The sequence below is a fragment of the Ixodes scapularis genome, unplaced genomic scaffold (assembly GCF_016920785.2).
Source record: "Ixodes scapularis isolate PalLabHiFi unplaced genomic scaffold, ASM1692078v2 PGA_scaffold0__279_contigs__length_252992795, whole genome shotgun sequence".
Classification (NCBI taxonomy): Eukaryota; Metazoa; Arthropoda; class Arachnida; order Ixodida; family Ixodidae; genus Ixodes; species Ixodes scapularis.
Genome location: NW_024609835.1, coordinates 89,861,132 through 89,882,832, shown reverse-complemented (window position 1 = coordinate 89,882,832; position 21,701 = coordinate 89,861,132). Strand labels below are relative to the sequence as shown.

The window sequence follows — 21,701 nt, the reverse complement described above, 5'->3', positions numbered from 1 at the left end:
ACGTAACGTGGGGAGCGCAGTACACCCATGTGACGATATTTGAATGCTGTTCACAGATTGGACCCGAGCATTGCGTGAGCACTCGATTTGGGCTCGTGATAATTACTGGCTCGAGAAGCATTCAGGTAGTGGCCCGTGTCCAATCGCTCAACGACGATAATAGCCGAGCCATAACAATGTCTGGAACTCAGCCTGTGTCCTGTGCTCTTCCAACCCCAGCGCGTGGCTATGATCAACACTGGTGGCATATAATCGGCTCCAGACCACGTGGCCGCTTGTTCTGGCTGCGAGTTGAGGGGGTGAACGCTGCTCGTTTTAGAGCGCAGCTCTTAGGGGCCCGTTCCCGGCTTGAGCGGCGTCGCCGTCGCCGTCGGCGTCGCCGTCGGCGTAACCAAGGTCATCCCAAGGTCACTTGACCCCCAAGGTCATTCCAAGGTCACGTGACCCCAAGGTCACGTGACTCTTAAGGTCACGTGACTCCCAAGGTCACGTGACTCCCCAAGGTCACCCCAAGGTCACGTGACCCCTCCCCCAGGGTCACGTGACCCTCAAGGTCACGTGACACCCAAAGTCACGTGGCTCCCCAACTCACGTGACCCCCGGGGTCACGTGACCCCCGATGACGTCATCAGTGACGTCACTGATGACGTCACCGGCATCCGCATCGTCAGCGTCATCATCACTGATGACGTCATCAGTGACGTCACTGATGACGTCACCGGCATCCGCATCGTCAGCGTCATCATCACAGATGACGTCATCAGTGACGTCACTGATGACGTCACCGGCATCCGCATCGTCATCGTCATCATCACTGATGACGTCACCGGCATCCGCATCGTCATTGTCATCATCACTGATGACGTCATCAGTGACGTCACTGATGACGTCACCGGCATCCGCATCGTCATCGTCATCATCACCATCCGCATCATCATCGTCATCATCGCTAATGACGTCATCAGTGACGTCACTGATGACGTCACCGGCATCCGCATCGTCATCGTCATCATCACCGATGACGTCACCGGCATCGTCATTGTCATCATCACTGATGACGTCATCAGTGGCGTCACTGATGACGTCATCGGTATCCGCATCGTCATCGTTACTGATGACGTCATCGGCATCGTCATCGTCACGTGACCCCCCTAGGTCACGTGACCCCCACCCAAGGTCACTTGACCCCCCTCCCCAGTACTCTTCCCTCCTCCTCCTCAAGAGCTGCGCTCTAATTCGGCGTTACAGGGAGTTGTAAACGGCTTTCACTTTTTTCTTTAATTTTTTTCTGGGACTTCTATTGCGTGGGGTTAAAAACAAACGCGTGTTTCATAGGTCATTAACGTCAGGGATCCGTTGTAAGTGGTATTTGCGCAAAGTATGCCGAGCCCGAGACTCCGGTCAGTCGATGGGTGGTCGATGGCGCTGCCAGGAAGCCGAACCCGCCTTCTGGGTGGCCGATCATAACATCGGTTACGGTGGCGCCCATGCACAGCTGCTGAAAAGCGTCTATAGACGCTTTCAGGCAGCTGTGCATGGGCGCCGCCATGACCGACCTCCAGTTTTTGTTTCCTCTTAAGGTGCGTTTATACTCCAACGTAACGTCGACGGGCGCACGCGCCCGACCTCGTTGCGTTACGTTGCTGCAAAGGGAGCGTCTATACTCCGACGACAGTCGAACGTAACGCAACGTAGCGCGCCTCGGCGACCGTCGGCGAAGGTTTCGCCGAGGTAGGCCCTGCTCGAATCTCGGCGTCGGCTGGCGGCGGTCGTTACCCAGAAACCTTTGCGCGAGCGACGGGTAGGGAGAAATCAAAATGGCGCACGGCGGTAGCCAGATGAGCCAGAGCGGTAGCGAAACGGACTTGCCAACAAGTGATGCCGAGCGTCTCATTGACGCAGTCAGAAGTCGCCCTAGCCTTTACGATCTTGGCTGCATTGATTACCGGGACAAGCTCAGGAAGGAGAACGGATGGGCGTCCGGTGACCACAATCTGCGGCATGAAGAGCGATAAGTTGACACTTTGCATGTCCATGTCTCCTCCGCCTGTAGAACTTGCCGAAATGAATTAAATTATATCTTCGCTTACGCGAGTGAAGTTGTGAGTACGAGAGGTCTGTACGGGCCGATATTTAGAAGCCCGTCTCAGCCCGGCCCGCTGTCTCTTGGGTGCGGACCAGCCCGCGGTCCGCTATATATTTCAGACAGCCGGCCCGGCCCGGCCCGGCCCGGCACTCATTTTCACCGGCCCGCTGAGGCCCGCTTTATTTTGGCCCAGTATGAATAGCCCACGAAATGCGCGGCATGGCAGCTGGCTTGTCGCTGCTACATATATGTTTATTACGGAACCGATAGTCAATGCTCTAAGCATCTTTTATATTATTTTTGCTGCTATTTTTAGTCGGACGACTAAACCCGCGCGGAAAGGACGGAAAACAAAATTGACAAGCAGCAGTAAACAACACCATGTGACAAAGTTTAAAAAGAATGAAAACGTTGCGACGGGTTTGGACAAAAGACGGACAGAGTTTTAAATTGCCCACTCCCAATGCGTACGACTGAAAAAAAAGAAAGAAAAAAGTCCCCGTCTTTTGCGGTGGTTTGCGAGAAATAGTTTAGGAAAAGCACCCCTCGGGGGAATCCCTTCACCCATATTGTGGATGCACGCACTCGTTCATACAGATGGTTTACGACGGCGAGGGTGGGTATTGTGTAGGCGCGTATGTCTGCGTGTTGAGGGGGGGAAGCGATGGTACGGTGGTGGCGGCGCCGGTGACGAAAAGGAACGCCGCCGCTAGTGTTCTGGAAGAGTAATTGCTGCACACACACACCGAACCCTACAAAAACATACACGCACGCACATACACAAGCTTTCAGCATTTGGGCTTCCCGCTCTGTGATCCCTCTTCCCAACCCCGCTTGTCGAAGATGTCGCGCGCATACATCGTACGCCTCCTCCGGCGCTGTATTCGACGCCACAGGAGCACAGCTGCTATTTTCTTTTTTCTTTGTTTGAGCGTCTACGTTCATGTTGACAGCAGACCTAAACAAGCGGAACAAGGACTCGCGGGCTCGCTTCGAACGGCGACAAACCGAGGAACCGGCAATGGTAACGCGATTGCCCTGGTTGCCATGACGACGCGCATGCGTAGCAAGGACGAGCGCGTTGAGGCTCGCTAGACTGCGCCGGAGTATAGACACTGTTGACAATTCCTTCCGCAGCGTGACGCAGCGTGGCGAAGTGGACGACGAACATCGTTTTGCGCCGGCGAACATTAGGTTCGCCGACGTTGGAGTATAAACGCACCTTTATTCCGTTCGATCCACTTCATCATTACCACAGCAGGACAGGTAATTGCCATTTCAGATTCTACCGTGTCCTTCTCCCCAGCATAGGCCCTTGTGGAGACTCGTCAACGCCCGCTTCAGTCGCTATACATCTGGTAAGACAAGAGAAGGTCGGCTATGGCGGCTGAATTTGGCGCGCGCTGAAAGCGTGTATAGGCTCCCTACGGGAGCCAGAGTTGCGCGTCTGTTTTCCATGTGCCGCCGCGCCTCTATTCGCCAAGATCCGATCACGTGAGGAGCCGGATCAAGTGTCGTGCAGGAAAGTGGACCTTGCACGCGCCCCGGCGTACGTCCCCCTGCTTGGTAGTGCGCCGCGCTCTTGGAACGCGCGGCGCCGCTATTCGCCGAATTCAGTCACGTGACGAGCGGGATCAACATGCCGTGCAGGAAAGACGGCGCTGCGGAGATGAACGTGCACCGTAGGGAGCCTATACAGGAACTCTAGTTCAATGCGCCATCCAGCCCCCCCCCCTATAGTGGAGATTAGTGGGGCCCACCATTCTAAAGCTCCCCAATCTCTGGAACTCAACGCGTGTCCCGTGCTTTGCCCCAGCGCGTGGCTATGATAAACATTGGCGCCATATAATCGACTCTAGATTACGCGGTTGCTTGCTCTGCCTGCAAGTTGAAAAGCAAAACGTTTCTCGTTTAATTTTTTTTTTAATTTTTGTGGCAACTTTTGCATGAGGAAACAAAGAATTAACGGGTGATTCATAAATTATAAGGAACTGACTACGGTGACGTGGCCCCTCACTTGAGAAACTGCACTACCGACGACGGGGCAACAGCAACCGATACAGATGTCCAATGGATACTTCATTCCGGAATTGCTTCGTGGCGCTGAGGTACTGTCGTGAGCAAAAGTCTGGATAACACGGGAGCGCCGACCAAATTGCATCGCCGCGCCCCCTTACGGCGGAACGCCTGGTGCCGAGACCCGCGCAATGCGCACGCGCGTCCTTTCTAATCTGCTGGCCCACTCGTTCGCTCGCTTCAACGCGATGCGCTCCTGAGCGATTAAATGGGCGCTAGGTGCCGCCCCGGGAACCAAGGTTCCGAGAGCCTCACTCACCGCTCGGGACGAGCTCGCGTGCTCCGCGGCACGCGCCGTTCGCGCATATCTTTCCCGCGACTCGGCGACGCGTTAAAAACTGTCGCTTATATTGATGCAGCCGCAATGAATTGTAGAACTTGTATTCGTGTACTCGAGGCAGCCTTGGCCTTCCTTCCGAGTGATCATGCGCACGCGGTAAAGTGGTGAATGACGAGCAAAAAGAAAACGCCAAATAAGAAAGAAACATTTATTTAACCCCCCTCCCAAGAAAAAACAAGAAAGAAAACAGAAGGGAAAAGAGGCGCGGTTCAGTTTGGGTGACTTGTAGTTTTTATATTGTTGATAACCTCAGAAAGAATCAAAAAAGCACCACCTTCCTGCAAAATCTTGCAATTCTGTTGTGTAATCGCAAAGCAGAAATGAAAATATTTCCCCCTCGACAGCCCTGCACGGCGGCCATGGGAAACGCGCCGTGACGGTGACGCGGGGATCGCTGCAGCTCAACGCCTCACGAAGTGCAGTAGAGAGAGAAAGAATAAACAGCCTTGAGAAGAGCGCACGGAAACCGGTGCATCCTCACGTTGACGTCACTGAGCACGTCATTTAGAGAGTTGAGAGGTGCCGGAAACTTGAATCTTTGCTATTGTTTAAAATTATAATTAGGGCACAGAGACTAAATCGCTTTTCTGTTCTTTACTTTAGTAGTGTCGGAGAACACCTCCTATAATTATTTGGCCATTGTCCGGAAATCGTTGCATAGCCGCTTTATTTTATGACTTCCGGTACAAGTCATCACAGATGATGTCAAACTGAACATTTTAAGGTCACTTCGCGAACAACCATGGTGAGAATTTGTGGCCAGTACCATGTTTCTTTTCTCGTTGTTTTCTTGACTTCTTGACCCTTTACAACGTGTGCATAATAAATTGAGCAGCAGCTGTTTGCATTGTAGCCGGGGCAAATATAGGGTAAAGCTTAAAAATAACGAATGTAGGGAAGCGACAGTTTTTAACGCGTCGCTGAGTCGCGGGAAAGATATGCGCGAACGGCGCGTGCCGCGGATCACGCAAGCTCGTCCCGAGCGGTGAGCGAGGCTCTCGGAATCTTGGTTCCCGGGGCGGCACCTAGTGCCCATTTAATCGCTCATCAGCGCATCGCGTTGAAGCGAGCGAACGAGTGGGCCAGCAGATAGAAAAGGACGTGCGTGCGCATTGCGCGGGTCTCGGCACCAGGCGCCGCGCCGTCAGGGAGCGCGGTGATGCAATTTGGTCGGCTCTCGCGTGTTATCCAGACTTTTGCTCACGACAGTACAGCATCGGCTTCACGAGCGGGGGTCTACGGTTTGAATCGCGTTCTGGACGATACTCTTTTTTTTCATTTTTCATTTTTTTATTTAGGTCACAGACGCTATACAGGGCAAGACCGCGAAGCGTGGGTTAATGTGCTTGTAAATTACAAGTTATTAATTCTCACTCTTCCCACCACATACAACACAGGACGGGCCCCCTCACTTTTGCCTGCCGCACTACAGTGACAGGCCCTTCGTAACTTTCAATAATGCCGCATGATCGAATTGTCTGCCGTGTGTGTTAACGCAGGAGGAAGGGGGGGCAGCCTAGGTTAAAGCGCGTATAAATTATAAGCGCTCTCACCGTTTCGTTAGACAAAGACCGCACCGGGGAACGGGGCCCCTCACTTTTGCCTACCGCACTACAGTGACGGGGCCCCCTCACTTTTTCCAACTGCACTACAGTGACGTGCCCCCTCACCATAGTAAAGGCCCGTTCACATGATGCATTTTTCTCGCGCATCTAGTGTCGCGAAAAGGTTACGCCGTCTGAACGAGTCCGAAAAGGACGCGCGTATCTAAAAAAATTGTCGCGCACACCTTGCTTCTGGAGCGAGCTTTTGCTGAAACTTTGCCGAGTCCTGTCAATCACTCTGAGGGCGGCGCCAATGGCCGCTCAGAAACGCTCTCACGTGTCCTTTGAGGGGGGAGCGAGCTGTTTGAGAAGACCACTTCACTGCCGGTGTTGTAGCGGAGCCAAATTCGAAAAAAAAACCGAAACCACGAACGATGGATACTGCCGCCGCTTTCGCAAGCACGTCAAGCACTACTGAAGGAAAAGTAAGTAGCATATCGGGAAAAAAATCCAGTGATGGACGAAGACAATTAGCGGGAGTTGGCGAGATTAGAATAGTGCTCATAGCGTTGTTGTCGCGACGATACCGCTGGATAAGAGACCATCGAGTAAACTGAAAGCAAGTTTGCTTTGTTTACAAGCGAACGTGAAACCATGTGCGCTCTCTGAAACAGTTGGCACAGTAAACTCGGGGCAGACATGGGCGCCGAGAAGTAACCAGATTGGGCACGTAGCGTTTCTATGAATACCATGTGCATTGATAGGAGCTTTGACAATGAATTGGCTGCGTGCGGGCTCGGCGCCGGCACATGTCCTCCACGTACTGGTTTCCGCCTCAATCGGCTTAGCGCACACGCGAGATCGCTCCAAGTAGTGCAGTATGTGAGAAAAAAAAAATTAAAGTAAATTGACTGCATAACATGCACAAAGCAGGTCCCCAGATAAATAGCGATCTGATTCGGAGCTCACTCGAAACGGTGCATCGGTGTGTGTTGTTGCACTTGAAGCGGTACGTGTGAACGAGCACATTTCGCGAAACTAGAGTGTCGCGAAACTGTTGCGCGCCTAAAAGATGCATCGTGTGAACAGACCTTAAGTGCCGACTTATAAACGCCACGGATCTACTCTAAGAGAACTTGCTTACTAAAAGTACCACGGTTTCCTTAACATTTCTGAGGGTCACAATATAAACTTGCATCCGGTACTATAGGAAGCGAGCAAACCGGGCGCGTCGCAGCGGTCGTTTATTGTTTGCCGCCACCTAGTGGTAGCCGGCGCAGAATCATCGGGAATTATTGGTGAAGAAGAGCACAGCGGGCAGTGTCCGGGTCGTGATTACGACGGGATTTGTTATTTACGAATTCGAAGAGTTTCTTTGGTTTCCCGTGCCGCCGGCGCAGAGTCATGGGGAAGTAATGGCGACGAACAGTACAGCAGACAGTATCCCCGTCAGAGTTTAAGGCGATGACGAATCCGGAAAGCTTCTTCTGTAGCCGGTGGAGAATGATCGGGAGGAAGCAATGGCGACGAGCAGCACAACAGACAGTGTTCCTGTGGTGATTACGACAGGGTTTAAGGCGGTTACGAATCCAGAAAGCTTCTTCCGTGGTGCCAATATGACGAAGGGAAAACTCCTTCATGCATCTGGCCACGTGTACGACGTGAAGGAGGCATACCTCGGCAAACCTCACTCATGAGGGCCCTCATTCACCCTCACTCACCCTCATCTTCACAGGCGAGGTGAGGGTGAGTGAGTTTCTGAACCAGGAAAATTCATGAGTGTGAGGGTGAGTGAGGGCCGTGAGGGCTGTGAGGGCGGTGAGGGCCGTGAGGGCCGTGAGGGCTGTGAGGGCGGTGAGGGCCGTGAGGGCCGTGAGGGCCATGAGGGCGGTGAGGGCCGTGAGGGCGGTGAGGGCCGTGAGGGCGGTGTGGGCGGTGAGGGCCGTGAGGGCGGTGAGGGCCGTGAGGGCGGTGTGGGCCGTGAGGGCCATGAGGGCGGTGAGGGCGGTAAGGGGTATGAGGGCCATGAGTGCGTGAGAGGCATGAGGGCGGTGAGTGGCGTGAGGGCCATGAGTGCGTGAGTGGTGTGAGGGCGGTGAGTGCGTGAGGGGTGTGAGGGCCATGAGTGGCGTGAGGGCAGTGAGTGGCATGAGGCGTGAGGGCCGTGAGGACGGTGAGTCCATGAGTTGGTGTGAGGGCCGTGAGGGCGGTGAGTGCGTGAGGCCCCTTCAGATCGAGCATCTTTCTCAGCAATTTTGGTGTTAATGGCGGGTTGTTCTCTAGCTTTCCCTAGATCGACACGAATTGCTGAGATCGTGTCCGGCTCGAAATAAGCAAGCAACTCGGAGCAATTCGAATACGTTTGAAGCGGCTGCATCTAATCAGGGACGAACATTTTCACGTGATACCTCGTGCCGGTGATGATGACACCGAAAGACTTGGTTCTCGTTTGAAATCGATCGTTTTTTGGAAATAAACTGTTTCAGAAAGGTGCATTAGTATTCTTAACGGGATTTAAATGCATAAAAACACGTTTATAACGCGTAATTGTGTCTAAATAGTGCAAGAAAAATAAAATTTTATGATGACGATGGCAAATTGCAGCAATTGGTTGCTGCGTGTGATTGCGGGCGGCGCGTGTTGCTGGTGTTGCGACGTAAAGTTTCTGGCCGAAATTGCCCAATCTGAAGCTGGCCTGAGTGGCGTGAGGGCCATGAGTGCGTGAGTGGCGTGAGGGCGGTGAGTGGCGTGAGGGCGGTGAGTGGCGTGAGGGCGGTGAGTGGCGTGAGGGCGGTGAGTGGCGTGAGGGCGGTGAGTGGCGTGAGAGCGGTGAGGGCGGTGAGGGCCGTGAGGACGGTGAGTGGCGTGAGGGCTGTGAGGGCCGTGAGGGCCGTGAGGGCGGTGAGGACGGTGAGGACGGTGAGTGGCCTGAGGGCGGTGAGTGGCGTGAGGGCCATGAGTGAGTGAGGGCGGTGAGGGGCGTGAGGGGCGTGAGGGCCGTGAGGGCGGTGAGGGCGGTGAGGGCCGTGAGGGCGGTGAGTGGCCTGAGGCCGGTGAGGGCGGTGAGTGGCGTGAGGGCCGTGAGGGCCGTGAGGGCGGTGAGGGCCGTGAAGGCGGTGAGGGCGGTGAGGGCCGTGAGGGCGGTGAGGGACGTGAGGGCGGTGAGTGGCGTGAGGGCTGTGAGGGCCGTGAGGGCCGTGAGGGTGGTGAGGACGGTGAGGACGGTGAGTGGCCTGAGGGCGGTGAGTGGCGTGAGGGCCATGAGTGAGTGAGGGCCGTGAGAGCGCTGAGGGGCGTGAGGGGCTTGAGGGCCGTGAGGGTGGTGAGGGCGGTGAGGGCCGTGAGGGCCGTGAGTGGCCTGAGGGCGGTGAGCGGCGTGAGGGCCATGAGTGAGTGAGGGCCGTGAGGGCGGTGAGGGGCGTGAGGGGCGTGAGGGCCGTGAGGGCGGTGAGTGCGTGAGGGCCGCGAGGTTCAGTGAGGGTGAGTGAAGGGCTGAAGGTGAGTGTGACTGTGAGGGTGAGGGTGAGAGAGGGGCTGAACGTGAGTGTAGCTGTGAGGGTGAGGGTGAGTGAGGGGCTTAGGTGAGTGTGGCTGTGAGGGTGAGGGTGAGTGAGGGCGACCTAAAATGCCGACCTCTGGAAGGAGGTCCGTTTCGACGGAAAAGTGGATGTCACGGCGCGCCGTACTCCGCAGACGAAATTGAGCTCGCAAGCAAAAAAATCTTCGAGCTTCGCGTAATCAGGTAAGAGAGCTTTCTTAGTTGAAGTTGAGTAGACTGGCTCTTATTATGTGCGTTTATTACTTTCTGAGTGAGCTTGAGAATAGCCTGGCGATTGTTTTCGTGCCGTTCCGCTATTCCCACTACTATGTTCCTGTAGGCTAATGGAAACATCCAAGGGTGGGCTGGGTGGGCGAGCGCATTTCGCTTCTCGATTCCGGTGAAGTATTTGCTGCATATTTTAGAGTTCGCCGTAGATTTCAATGTTTTAGAGCGCAGCTCATAGGCGCCCGTTTCCGGCTTGAGCGGTGCCGCCGTCACCGTCGGCGTACCCGCGTGGTGCATTGTGGAAGGCGTGACGTCACTGGTGACGCCACTGATGACGTCATCACAATGACGTCATCGCCATCGTCACCGGTCTTCGCAGCGAAGCCACCGGTCTTCAAACCATAGGGCGCCCTATGGTTTGCATACCGGTGGCTTCGCTGCGTTTCCATAGGAGTTAAGACTTTTTATTTTTTTACTTTTTCCTCAGATAAGTTCGCTCTTTGCGAATTTTATAGAAAAAATGCACCTCCTGTGGCCAACGCTGTACAATATCAGAACGTCATAGGTTAAGAGACCGATGTTTTCCGGTCGATTTAAAATAGCCTGGCCGTTATTTGGGACAAGGGGTATAGTCACTGACAGGAGTAAAGCTGGTTCACACAGCCACGTTTTCTTAGCTCATGTTACGTTACGAAAGCTTACGTAAGCATACGCCACAAATTACCGGTACATCTTCGCTTCATCTTAAGAGGGGTTACCAGTTCAAGGCGATAGCCTGGTACGCGATGTTGAAGACGCGGATGTTTCGATGACTTAAAGTCAACGTTAGAAAACGATGCTGTGTGAATCGACCTTTGCAGCGGCAAGGGCGTCTCTTTAGGATGACCGTCCTTCAGCAGGCACTCGTTGCCATCTATAGTAGTTTGGCTGCGCGTACGGGCACGCTCGACGCTCACGAAACGGCGAAGCGCTGTCGAAGGTAGGAACCTCGCGCTGGAGGACGGGCCAACGGAAGCTCCTCCCTCCTGTTCTCACCCTGTCGGAGTCTAGAGTAGGATTTTCACGAGCATAATACGTGGTAGCTTTTAGTAATTTAAGATGGCGGACGTAGTCGATGAGTGCCCAAATAAAAGGCTACCTGCCATAAAGTTTGTGTTACGAGACAAAATGTATACTGCAGGCGAATGACACGCACAGAAAATAAAGCTAGTCCCCATTTGAGGCGAAAATGCTTCATTGAGCAACGGCAGTTCTACTGTTTGTAGTAAACTGAGTTTTACTTACTAGGCTGATACCAAAAGATAGAAGAAAAAAAAAAGAACCAACTTCAAAGACAATTGTTAGGTCAGTTTGATAGTTCTTGTTTTATTTAGCGCCAGTATCGAAGTGACTTTTTGATGGATATTTCAATCGCTCCCATTCTTGAAAAATGCGTATAAATTGCTAGGTATACCTTTTGAAACAGGACGTGTGTACGATGAATTCACTTTTTTTTTTATCTTAGGTACAACGCTTGAAGAAGTTAAAACGGTTCAAACACTTTCAGAAGCGTTATTGGTACATATCTTTTTTATACCGATATTACTATTTGACATGTTAGCAGGGTAGGTTATAGTGAATGAAGCTTTTAAAATACAGAAAGAAATGTATAGAAATCGGTAAATCAAGAACACACAAAACAAAAGTAAGTAATTTTGTTGTGTGCGTGTTTATACAGCCGGGAGGTAGTCTACCCCAATGTGGGTCAGCTTTCTCAGCTGTAGATGAGAAATTTAGCCAGAACACTATTTTATCTTCTGGCCTTGGGGGTTTAACTTGCAAGACGCAGTAGTGGTGCTCGACCGCACGCAGGCACGATTCTCATCCAGATCGAAAAGGGCAGGGTAGTGCCACTAAATAAGCTACGCTTCAGAGTAACGACACTTGGCCATATTGTGTCTTACAAACAGGGTTGCCAGTTATCTGAAGCTTTATCTGACATCACAGGAAACGCTTTTCCGCCCTCCACAAATGTTTAAACAGTTCGCGACAGAGCAAAGCAATATTACACGACCTTCCTAACACCGAATCTAACGCTGAGGAACTCGCACTTTTGAATCGTGACGATCGGCGTTGCGTCTGCTCTGCATACGAGCCAAAATGGCGGCGCCCACAACAATGTCGGGGAACGGAGTGCCGATACTCTAAGCGCAGCTCATTTAGTGGCTCTAGGGCAGGGGTGGGGATTGAGCTCGGGATCTTGGGTTCAGCTAGTGCCACTAAATAAGCTACGCTTCAGAGTAACGACACTTGGCCATATTGTGTCTTAAAATCATGGTTGCCAGTTATCTGAAGCTTTATCTGAAATCACAGGAAGCGCCTTTCCGCCCTCCACAAATGTTTTAACAGTTCGTAACAGACCAAAGCAATATTGCGTGACCTTCTTAAAGGCGCGATGCAACGACTTTTGTATTTTGCGCAAATACCGCTTAGAACGGATCCCTGACGTTAATGAATTGTGAAATACCCGTTCGTTTTTCACCACACGCACTCGAAGTCGCAGAAAGAAATAAAGAAAAACGAGCAGAATTCATCCCCTCAACTCGCAACCAGAACAAACGGCCACGTGATCTGGAGCCGATTATATGCCGCCAATGTTGATCATAGCCCCGCGCTGGGGTTGGCAAAGCACAGGACACGCGCTGAGTTCCAGACATTGCTATGGCTCGGCTATTGTCGTCGTTGCAGCGATTGGACATGGGCAATAACCCGAATGCGCCTCGAGCTATCGATTATCACGAGCCCAAATCGAGCGTCCACGCCATGCTCGGGTCCAATCTATGAGCCGCATTCAAATATCGTCACTGGGCGGTACTGCCACCGCCCAGCTACGTCATCAGATTTTGCGAAGGAGAGATTGAATGAAAACACTCGGTTTTGTCCTTGAAATTACGCCGCAACTAGGGAGTTTCTTGGCCGGTGGCGTTGCGTGTGAGTATCCTTGAGTCCCACTAGTGCCAGTAAGCTCGTGTAAAGTGTAAAACATTCCAATTGAATATCGTTGCACCGCCCCTTTAACAACGAATCTAAATCTGAGGAAGTCGCACTTTTGAATCATGACGATCGGCAGTTGCGTCTGCTCTGCATACGAGCCAAAATGGCGGCGCCCACAACAATGCCGGGGAACGGAGTGCCGATACTCTAAGCGCAGCTCATTTAGTGACTCTAGGTTCAGCAACGCGAGCTTTCACTTCACGAGCTCCAAGCTAATGTGCGCTAGGGCGCCTCAATGTCCTTCTGTTTAGGGTGATGCTACCCTAACATATTAAGGTATTTAGCGCACAAAGTAGAAAGAAGAAGGACAAGACAGAAAAGAGCGCTACCCTTTGTAGCACCTGAAGCTGAAAACACGCACTCACGGGTAAGATACAAAGACATCGACGGAAACAAAATGTCGTCATAGCACAGTCATCGCCACAAGCGCGTGCAGGGACACGCACTTGCACGCGCTTCTGAACAACAAATAAAAATTAAAATGTAGGACAAAATGGCCAGATGTCTCCAACCTGAACAAAGCGCACATGAAGGCACCCTAATGTGCGCTAAAGAAAGTGTGCGCTAGCTCATTTGACCATCGATCACCTCAAACGCGAGAAACACTTGCGCCGAAAAAGGAATTTACTTTCCTTCCCGCCATCCTTCCGCGTGAAGAATAACGACACAAATGACCGCAAAATTACGTTACTATTAATGCAATACCAGTCCATTAATGTTTTAATAAAATATTGTTCTAATCGGTATTCCCGAGGCCGAGACAAAAAGAAAACTGTTCCCGCTAATCGTCCGATCAAAGACAAATAATGCATTGAACTAAACTTACGTTTGGCCCCGAATTAACAAAACTTAACCTTCCATTCAAAGGAAAACAATAAATTGAACTAAATGTGCACTTTTTCGCAAGTTTATTGATTTAGTTGCGGTCGTGTCATTGGCAAAATAAATGAGCATTTTGTTTTTCAAATTAACATGCAATATGATATATTTTAAGCGGGCAATAACTACCTGTGCTGCTATTTCTTTTTTTCAGGCAGACGAGCTGAGGTCGTTCTCACAGAAGATCCCATCAACGGCACTGTCTACGTAATAAGTAAGTTATTCTGCCTTTTATACTTTCATGTCACAGGTTCTGCCAACATCGGAAAGTTTAGAGATGGCTATGAAGCTTATGAAGAGGTCAGCTTTGACCTGGTTACAATATGGTATTATTTTGATCGGCTCTCTGAACTATGTTTGAATTGTGTTAACGAAGAATGTGTTCGTATTTTTACTCAAGTTGCCTATAGTTGAAGTAATCCTTTACATAAATTTTGTAATGCAATCAAATTACAAATTTTTGTGGTAATAACCTAACATGGCAGTTACAAAATTACTTTGTAATCCATCACTTCCCAAGCTATAATTGTAAAAGGCATGCACCCCAGTAAAACATTTCTGTGCTTCAGATTCAACTTTTTGACATCGCTGATAAACGCTTAAATGTTTTTGAAGAAGGAATTGGGACACCAGTACAATGGTGGCGCAATAGTGCAAGAAAAAAAAAAGAAAGAAGAGAAAGTGACGACGAGACAACTGACCCGCAGAAGAGTTCGTAAAAGGAGAAATACCTTCGTAGCCATGCGCCACGGCGATGGAGCACATTCAGTTGCTCTGAACTCCACCACAGCTAGTGCTTCTTAACCACCGATGTTTTCTGGATACTTTCTGGATCGGCTGAAGTGTGATGGGAGATTCATAGGGGGTTTAACGTGAGATACTAGATAATTACGACAACAAAACGGTAAATAAAGAAAAGTAAATGCGTGGAAACCAACTTTGCAGCTCCGAAACAAAGAATAATTAGCTTTACTCACTCGGCACACATGTAAAACAGCCAGTATCAATAGACAGATCTCACCAGCCAGTTTGACTACGCCACCGCTGCCGCAATGCGTCGAGGGAACTTTAGTCTTTCTGCACGCGCAACAACCTTGCTGGAGCTCTGCGCGTGAGGAACAGGAGACGGCACGAGCCCTCGCATGCACGGCCGTCTGCCTCCCGTGAGCTAAAGTTATGGTGGCGTCGCGCATGCGCGGAACGCTTGGTGAGATCGTCTATTCTAAACAAAAATCTTGTCGCTCGGCTCGTTTGACGGTCGAGGGTGTCGGGTACCATAAGAAGGCCTTCGGAACCCCAAAGGGTCCGCGAACCTTCATTTGAGAACCACTTCTCTACCGTGTAAAGGACTCGGAGCTCTACGGAAGAACCCTCTGCCATTTGTAGTTATGACCAGGTTGCCGCTGTCGTGACCACTTTGATTGCCATTCTTAGCGTGCCTAGTGTTTAGGGTGCTTCCAAGTGCTCACTCGGGGTCACGTGGTTTATTTGTGTCGTCTTTGCATTACAGTGCGGGAGGAGGACGAAAAACGTCGATCCTCTGCAAACGTTCTAATCTTTGCTCCAGCCTCTCCCCCACTCCCCCCTATCTTTCTCACCGCGCGTGAACGCACGCATGCGCACGAGCAGCTGATCTGCGGAGCAGCTGTCCGCCATTAAATTGCAAACATTTTGGCATGGTTTTAGTTGCCCCCTTTACGAATGTGCAAGCGTGCCCAAGCGATAGGCACGCTTGCACATCCGTTTGACCGGCACTTGCGGTGCTCGAGAGCAAGATGACTCGGTACCTAAACAGCGCCGCCGTGCGCATGGGCCCCTGGGCAAAGTTGCCGCTTCTTCTATGACGTAGTTAATTTCAAGGAATATCCTTTCTGCCCTCGACTTTCTGTTGCACTCAATACTACCATCCCAAATGCCGCTAAAAACAAAAAAAAAAAAAAAAGAAAAAGAAGTCGTGCGTGTCAAAGGGCGTTTGCTCAATATGAACCCTGTTTTCTCGTGAGAGCATATTTCAAACTGTCCTCTTAAGGGCTTAGTCAACCAGGGTGAGTGCTAAACTGTGGGGTCGGTTTGCCTTGCTTCATACCCGACCCGGAGGAAGAACACGGAGCCAACGGTTTCAACAACAAGAAACTACATTTAATTGGACATGGACGAGACGATGAAGAATACTAACAGAAAACCAACGAGCACCGGCGGCGCTTGAGTCCAGCCAGCGACTAGCAGTGCGCTGCCTCTGATCCGCCTTATCTTGGCGGCGCGCGCGATGTGCTCGTTGCCGCCTTGACCCCGCCGCCCACGCGGTAAAGTTCTCCACCTGTGCCCCGTGGTCGGGGAACTGGACCGGGGAGCCGCCAAAGTCCCCACAAGCGGAAGAAGTTGAGGGCTTTGTGGGAAGAGATTACACTGCGCTATTCTTGCAAGGGACCTTTCTTTGAAAGACTTATTTTTTTCACAATTTAGGAACTTCATCTGCGTTATACATACCAGGCAACCAGGCTTCCCCCTGTATAGGTCGTTGTGCGTGGGGTCTTACTACAGACGTGTTGCACACACGCCATATTACAACCGTCATCGCCGACCTTTTCTTATTTTACCCAGATGCCGTGCCAGTGAAGCGGGCATTGATGAGCCAAGACAGGGGAGAAGGACACAGTAAAATCTAAAATGAAAATAAACTGCACTGCTCTGGTCATGATGAAATGAAGTAAACGTCATAAGAAGAAACAGTAATTGAAGGTCGGTTATGTCGACGCCAATGCACAGCTGCCGCAAAGCGTCTATACACATAAGAATATAGAAATTCTGCGATCATTCGCACCAAAAAGGTTGGTAGTCAGTTTATCGCGAAAACCCCAAAGTTAATTTTTGAGGACAAATGTAGCAATATACCTAAGCTTGGCAAAGTATCGCGATACAATCAATACATCGTAAATGCATTTGAAGACTGAGATACAATTACTATTCTTATGGGTATCTCTATCTATACAGAGATACAGATACTCGAAAGTAGCTATGAGATACCATCGCGATACATCTGTATCGTAATACTGTCCAGATTTGATCTTAATTTACGGCAACATCCTCTTTTTTCCCCATCCGCTTAGCTTCCCCAGTTGCATTGCTAGTATACATAAAAGACTATGAGTCAGCATGACGTTTCTCTTGCTCAAGTCGTGATGGGTATCACAGCTTTGACCTCATAGTTCGGACAAAACGTTTCGTGTGTTGTTTTTTACTTACCGAGCTTACACGATGCATCGTAGCGATAAGCTCTCTGCGTGCTCTGTCTCAAAGGGGAGGAACGGGCTCTGGGGGATTGGAGGTCGAACTTAACCTGGGTGTGTATTTGAGGGGCTTTGAGGTTGTGCCTGTGTAAATTACTGACAGTGAATGCACACTTCAACTCTTGCAGACGAAACCTTCAACGGCACGGTGTTCCATCAAATCTACCAGACGGACGAGTCGTGCGCAACGGCACGAGCCGTACTCCAGCAACAGTGCCCGGACGGCTGCGGCATGAAGCAGACAAGGATATTTTGAGGGTCGACGGACCTGCTATAGCCTCAGAATGCCATAAAAAAGAGTCCCCTCGTCATATCGATCATTCTACGTAAAAAAAGTATATTGCTTTAATGTTTGCTTTGCCAAGGGAGAGCTTCATGGAAACTTAGAGCCGACAGCAACAGCAGCGTTCAGAGCCCCTATGGTTCTGGGAGTTTTATTTTGTCTGAACTAAAATAAAGTAATAAAATATAAATCAGGTGTTCTGTAGCCTCTTTAGAATATTTATGGTTTGAGGGCACACTAGCTAGAGAAGTGCCCAATCTGAGCATAAACCAGAGAATACTAAAACGTATACTCTTCTAAACATTCAAGTAAAGAACAAAAATATTGGCTTCTACGCAGAGCACGCTGGTGATAATAGTTATAATACTTTATTCAAATAAGAAATTACAAAATATTAGTGCTGGCCTACAAATGCAGTTGCTTATGCTTAGAGCCAGGAAACGAGCAAAAATACATATACAGAAATATACCCGATGTAAAGATAATAAATAAAATAAATGCTTGCTCGATGTAACCAAAAATATTTCTCGTAAGTTTACAAGAAAAAAAAAATCAACAAAACGACGAAGGCTGGGGGAGATATCTTTTTTTTTTATTTTTTCGGCCTGCCTTCATAATATCTCTGCCCTTTTGTTTGCCTGGCGAGTATTCTTGTACTATCTGATTTACAGAAATTTACATTAAAAAGTTATTTGCTTGAACAGTTTAAGGTTAAAAAGCGTTTGGTGCCCATTGAAATGTTAAGCTTGCCTTAAACATTCGGGAGCTAATTAAATACTGTGTTGAGAAGGAACGTTCGTAGAGTTTCAGCGATGCGAACGAACCAGAATAACAACAGAACTTAGTTTCATCTGTACGTTGTGTAAGCATAAATAAAAGGATTAAAATTTCTCACGTGGTGTAGATAGATAGATAGATAATTTTATTAAGTGCCTGCAACAGCCAAGTGGCCTGGGTGTCAGAGCGCTGTCCAATGAGTGAATACATAAGGTAAATGCACGTATTTCAAGTAACAAAATCAAACAAAATAGTCATCGTCTAAGAAAAAGGCATTATAGGTTTCTTGCAATCATTTCGTCGGACAGGTTAATCGCATGTTAAAATAAAAAGTGTCTCGGCAGCTGATTGACCGCTTAGAGGGCACACGGAATTTCAAGGCCATCAAAAACCCTGTGAACAGTCAATAGCACCCTGCACAACCTCATGCAAAACGCACATATCTCTTGCAATTATTCTATCATGAAGAGTTAAAAGATTGAGGTCCACAAAAAAAGATTCGTAGCCATAAAAGTGGTAGCAGACAGTGTGTCTATTATATAGATTTCGTACAAATCTACGCTTAAAATTTTTAATGACCTTGCTGAGTTCGCGTTCATATTACGGACGCGAACTCAAGACGCGATCTAACACCCTCATTACACTCATTCGCCTTTGTTTTTGTTAGGGGACTTCAACTTTCCGAAAATACTTTGGAATGATTCACGCCCGGTTGTTTCCGGGTCACAGTGAATCCACGGCATTTGTAAACCTTTGCTCTGATTTTAATTTTCCTCAAAGGGTAACAGAACCTACACAAACTTCTTCATGAGAGCAAATATTCTTGATCTCATTTTGGCAACATCTCCTGACTTGGTTAACTCAATAACCGACTTGCCCGGTCTAAGTGGTCATTGCTTTGTTAATTTAACTCTTGAATGATCTGCTCATCGTTCAGTCAGTAAGCCAAAGTATATTAGGGACTACAACAAGGCCGACTATCAATCCATAAACAGAGAGCTTGGAGCGTTTTTAGGTGAATACATGCTGGATTTTTCGGAACGTACTATCGAAACTAATTGGTATATTTTTAGGGACAAGGTGAATTATTTAGCAAAAATAATACCATTACGCGTAGTCTCATGCAAGTATCGAGTCGCTTGGTTCAACGTTCCATTAAAGCGTCTTTCAAAAAAGAAAAAGCGGTTATATCGCAGAGCCAAACAGAGTTAGAGTCATGTGAAGTGGTGTGCTTATCGTCAATTTACAGCTCTGTTTAAAAGCGCAGTGAAAGAAGCTAAGAGAGTTTTCTTTAATAACACACTTCCTTTGTTACTGGTAAACAGCCCTATAAAGTTGTGGAACATAGTTTGTGGTCCGAAACAGAATAAGATATACCTAAACGACGCTAATGGTGTGACTATTCCTCAGTCTGAATGCTGCTCAGTGTTTAATGAAGTGTTTGCAAAGTCGTTCTTGAATCTACCCTCCGTTTGTCTTCCTGATGTTGCTGATTTGAGCTTTTTTTATATGGATCCTGTGCGTATTGACCGGGTTGGTGTGATACATTTAATCCGAAATTTAAAAGTTTCTTCGCCATCTGTACCTGGACCTGATGATATTACTCAAACTTTCTGAAGATCACCGAAGTATACTCCTCCATAATTTTGTCGAAACTTTTTTCACATCCCCTAGATACCTGCATTGTGCCCGGCGATTGGAAGGTGGGCAATGTGGTACCCTCGTTTAAATCAGGAATTTCGCATTCTCCCCTTAATTACAGACCAATATCTTTAACTAGTGTTCCTTGTAAAATACTAGAGCATATAATTTATTCTAACCTTGTTAGTTGCCTTGAGAGTTAGGCAGTTTTTACATCATACCAGCACGGCTTTCGTAAGACGTTCACCTGTGAGACAAAACTCATTTCATTTAGACATGAACTTTTTGCTGCTTTAGATAATGAATCTCATGTTTGCTGCATATTTCTGGACTTTTCTAAAGTTTTTGACCTCGTATCTCATCAGCTACTCTGTTTGAAATTAAGCAGATTAAATATTGACCCTAACATTCTCGCATGAATTGAAAGTTTCTTGTCTAACAGAACCCAATTTGTAGTTGCTAACGACTTCAAATCATCCTCGTCCCCCGTTACTTCATGTGTGCCACAAGTGACTCTGCTTGGTCCTCTTCTCTTTCTCATCTACATTAATGACCTTCCTAACTCTATCGACTCATCCATCAAGTTGCTTGCCGACGACTGTGTCATTTTTCGAGTCATTTCTACTAGTTCCGATTCCTATGTGCTTCAGAATGACCTTAACAAAATCTCTAATTGGTTTGGTATCTGGGAAATGCGTCTGAATACTAACAAATGTCAAGTAATGAGAATTACGCGTCAGACCGTTTGTGGCAGCATTTACGATTATCAACTTTCAGGCAGTGCACTTGAACAAGTTAACGTCATACAATTATCTAGGGGTTCACATAACAGCTAATCTGTCTTGGCAAATGCATGTCAAACGTATAGTAAATAACGCTAACCGTATGCTTGGGTATTTCCGTCATAACTTTTCTATGGCACCATCATCTTTAAAGCTTGTCCTTTACAAAACTATCAGTAGCGCAAGGTTTGTCGATGCACGAGGCACGTGCAACGTGCAGCCTTTGGGAAGATCATGGCGGCACCGCACAGCACTGAGCTAGATTTCAGACGCCATTAATTCCCCAGAAGAGGCGCGGCCGGCACTTGCCTCGAGCATTTCTACAACGATAAATGGTGCCACTTTTCCCAGGATAGAGGGGCTTTACGGGCACGGTGGCCGCAGAATGATGCAGCCTTTCGGATGCCCGTCGAACGAACGCTATCTGATTCCTCGCGCCGCGCAGTTAGCCCCGCCGTGTCCTCACCTGGGCCCGTTTGCTCGAAGCCGGTTAACTTAAGGCCACGGTCCCACTGAATGTGGCAGTTTAGGTACTTTTTGGCAGGTCATTACTCATCTCCTTTTAAATAATGTTTTGTGGGATTGATGTCATTCGAAAGGCAATGCAATCCTCTTTCATTTGATATTAGGTGTGTGTTGGTTTTCACTGTTCATGCGCAATTATAGCGATGCGAATATGATGGCGCGGACCCTCACTTGCTCCGCTAGTTTATGTTTTATGAACGATCCATTAAAGATAGCACGGTTCCAATATAGCAGTCTTGTTAAGAGGATGTTGGAGCAGAATGTAACGATACACTTTTTTGGTATTTGCACTACTTTGTTTTTTTTCATCCATCCAAATATTGCCCTAAAATTGAAATTTTTGAGCACAAATATGTTTTTAATGACAAGCGCTAGGACAATGAAATAAGCTACGGATGTAGTGCTTATAATTGGTAATATGCAGAAAAAAACTTAATGTTGTGTAAAATTTTTTTGTTTAGATATTTTACGTCAAACGTAGCATTTTTTTTTGAGCTTCGAGTCATGGTACTTCAAATGCCGCTGAGGAAATAATTAATCTATGATAAAATCTTTTATAACATTTAGAGCTACAATGGTTGCCAAAGAGGTGGACCATGGCTTTTTTTTCATTTAAAAAGTCATAACGCTCCAGGAGCCCTTCAAACTTACCTGTTTTTGACGCATATCTTTTTTGGACATC

The 21,701-nt window shown here is 48.6% G+C and overlaps 1 protein-coding gene across 3 annotated transcripts in view; it reads left to right on the top strand.

The window, feature by feature from the left end:
- LOC8039499 overlaps positions 1 to 17,487 on the top strand; it is a 54,412-nt gene extending 36,925 nt beyond the window's left edge. Inside the window, exons 5-6 of one of the 3 annotated variants that reach the window (XM_029991684.4) lie at positions 13,879 to 13,938; positions 17,140 to 17,487. In XM_029991684.4, the coding sequence (XP_029847544.3) occupies positions 13,879 to 13,938; positions 17,140 to 17,267 (188 nt within the window). In that variant the 3' untranslated portion in view covers positions 17,268 to 17,487. The remainder of the gene's footprint in view (positions 1 to 13,878; positions 13,939 to 17,139) is intronic. The other 2 variants (XM_042289049.1, XM_029991683.4) reach the window with 2 other exon arrangements.
- Positions 17,488 to 21,701: the final 4,214 nt, after the last annotated feature.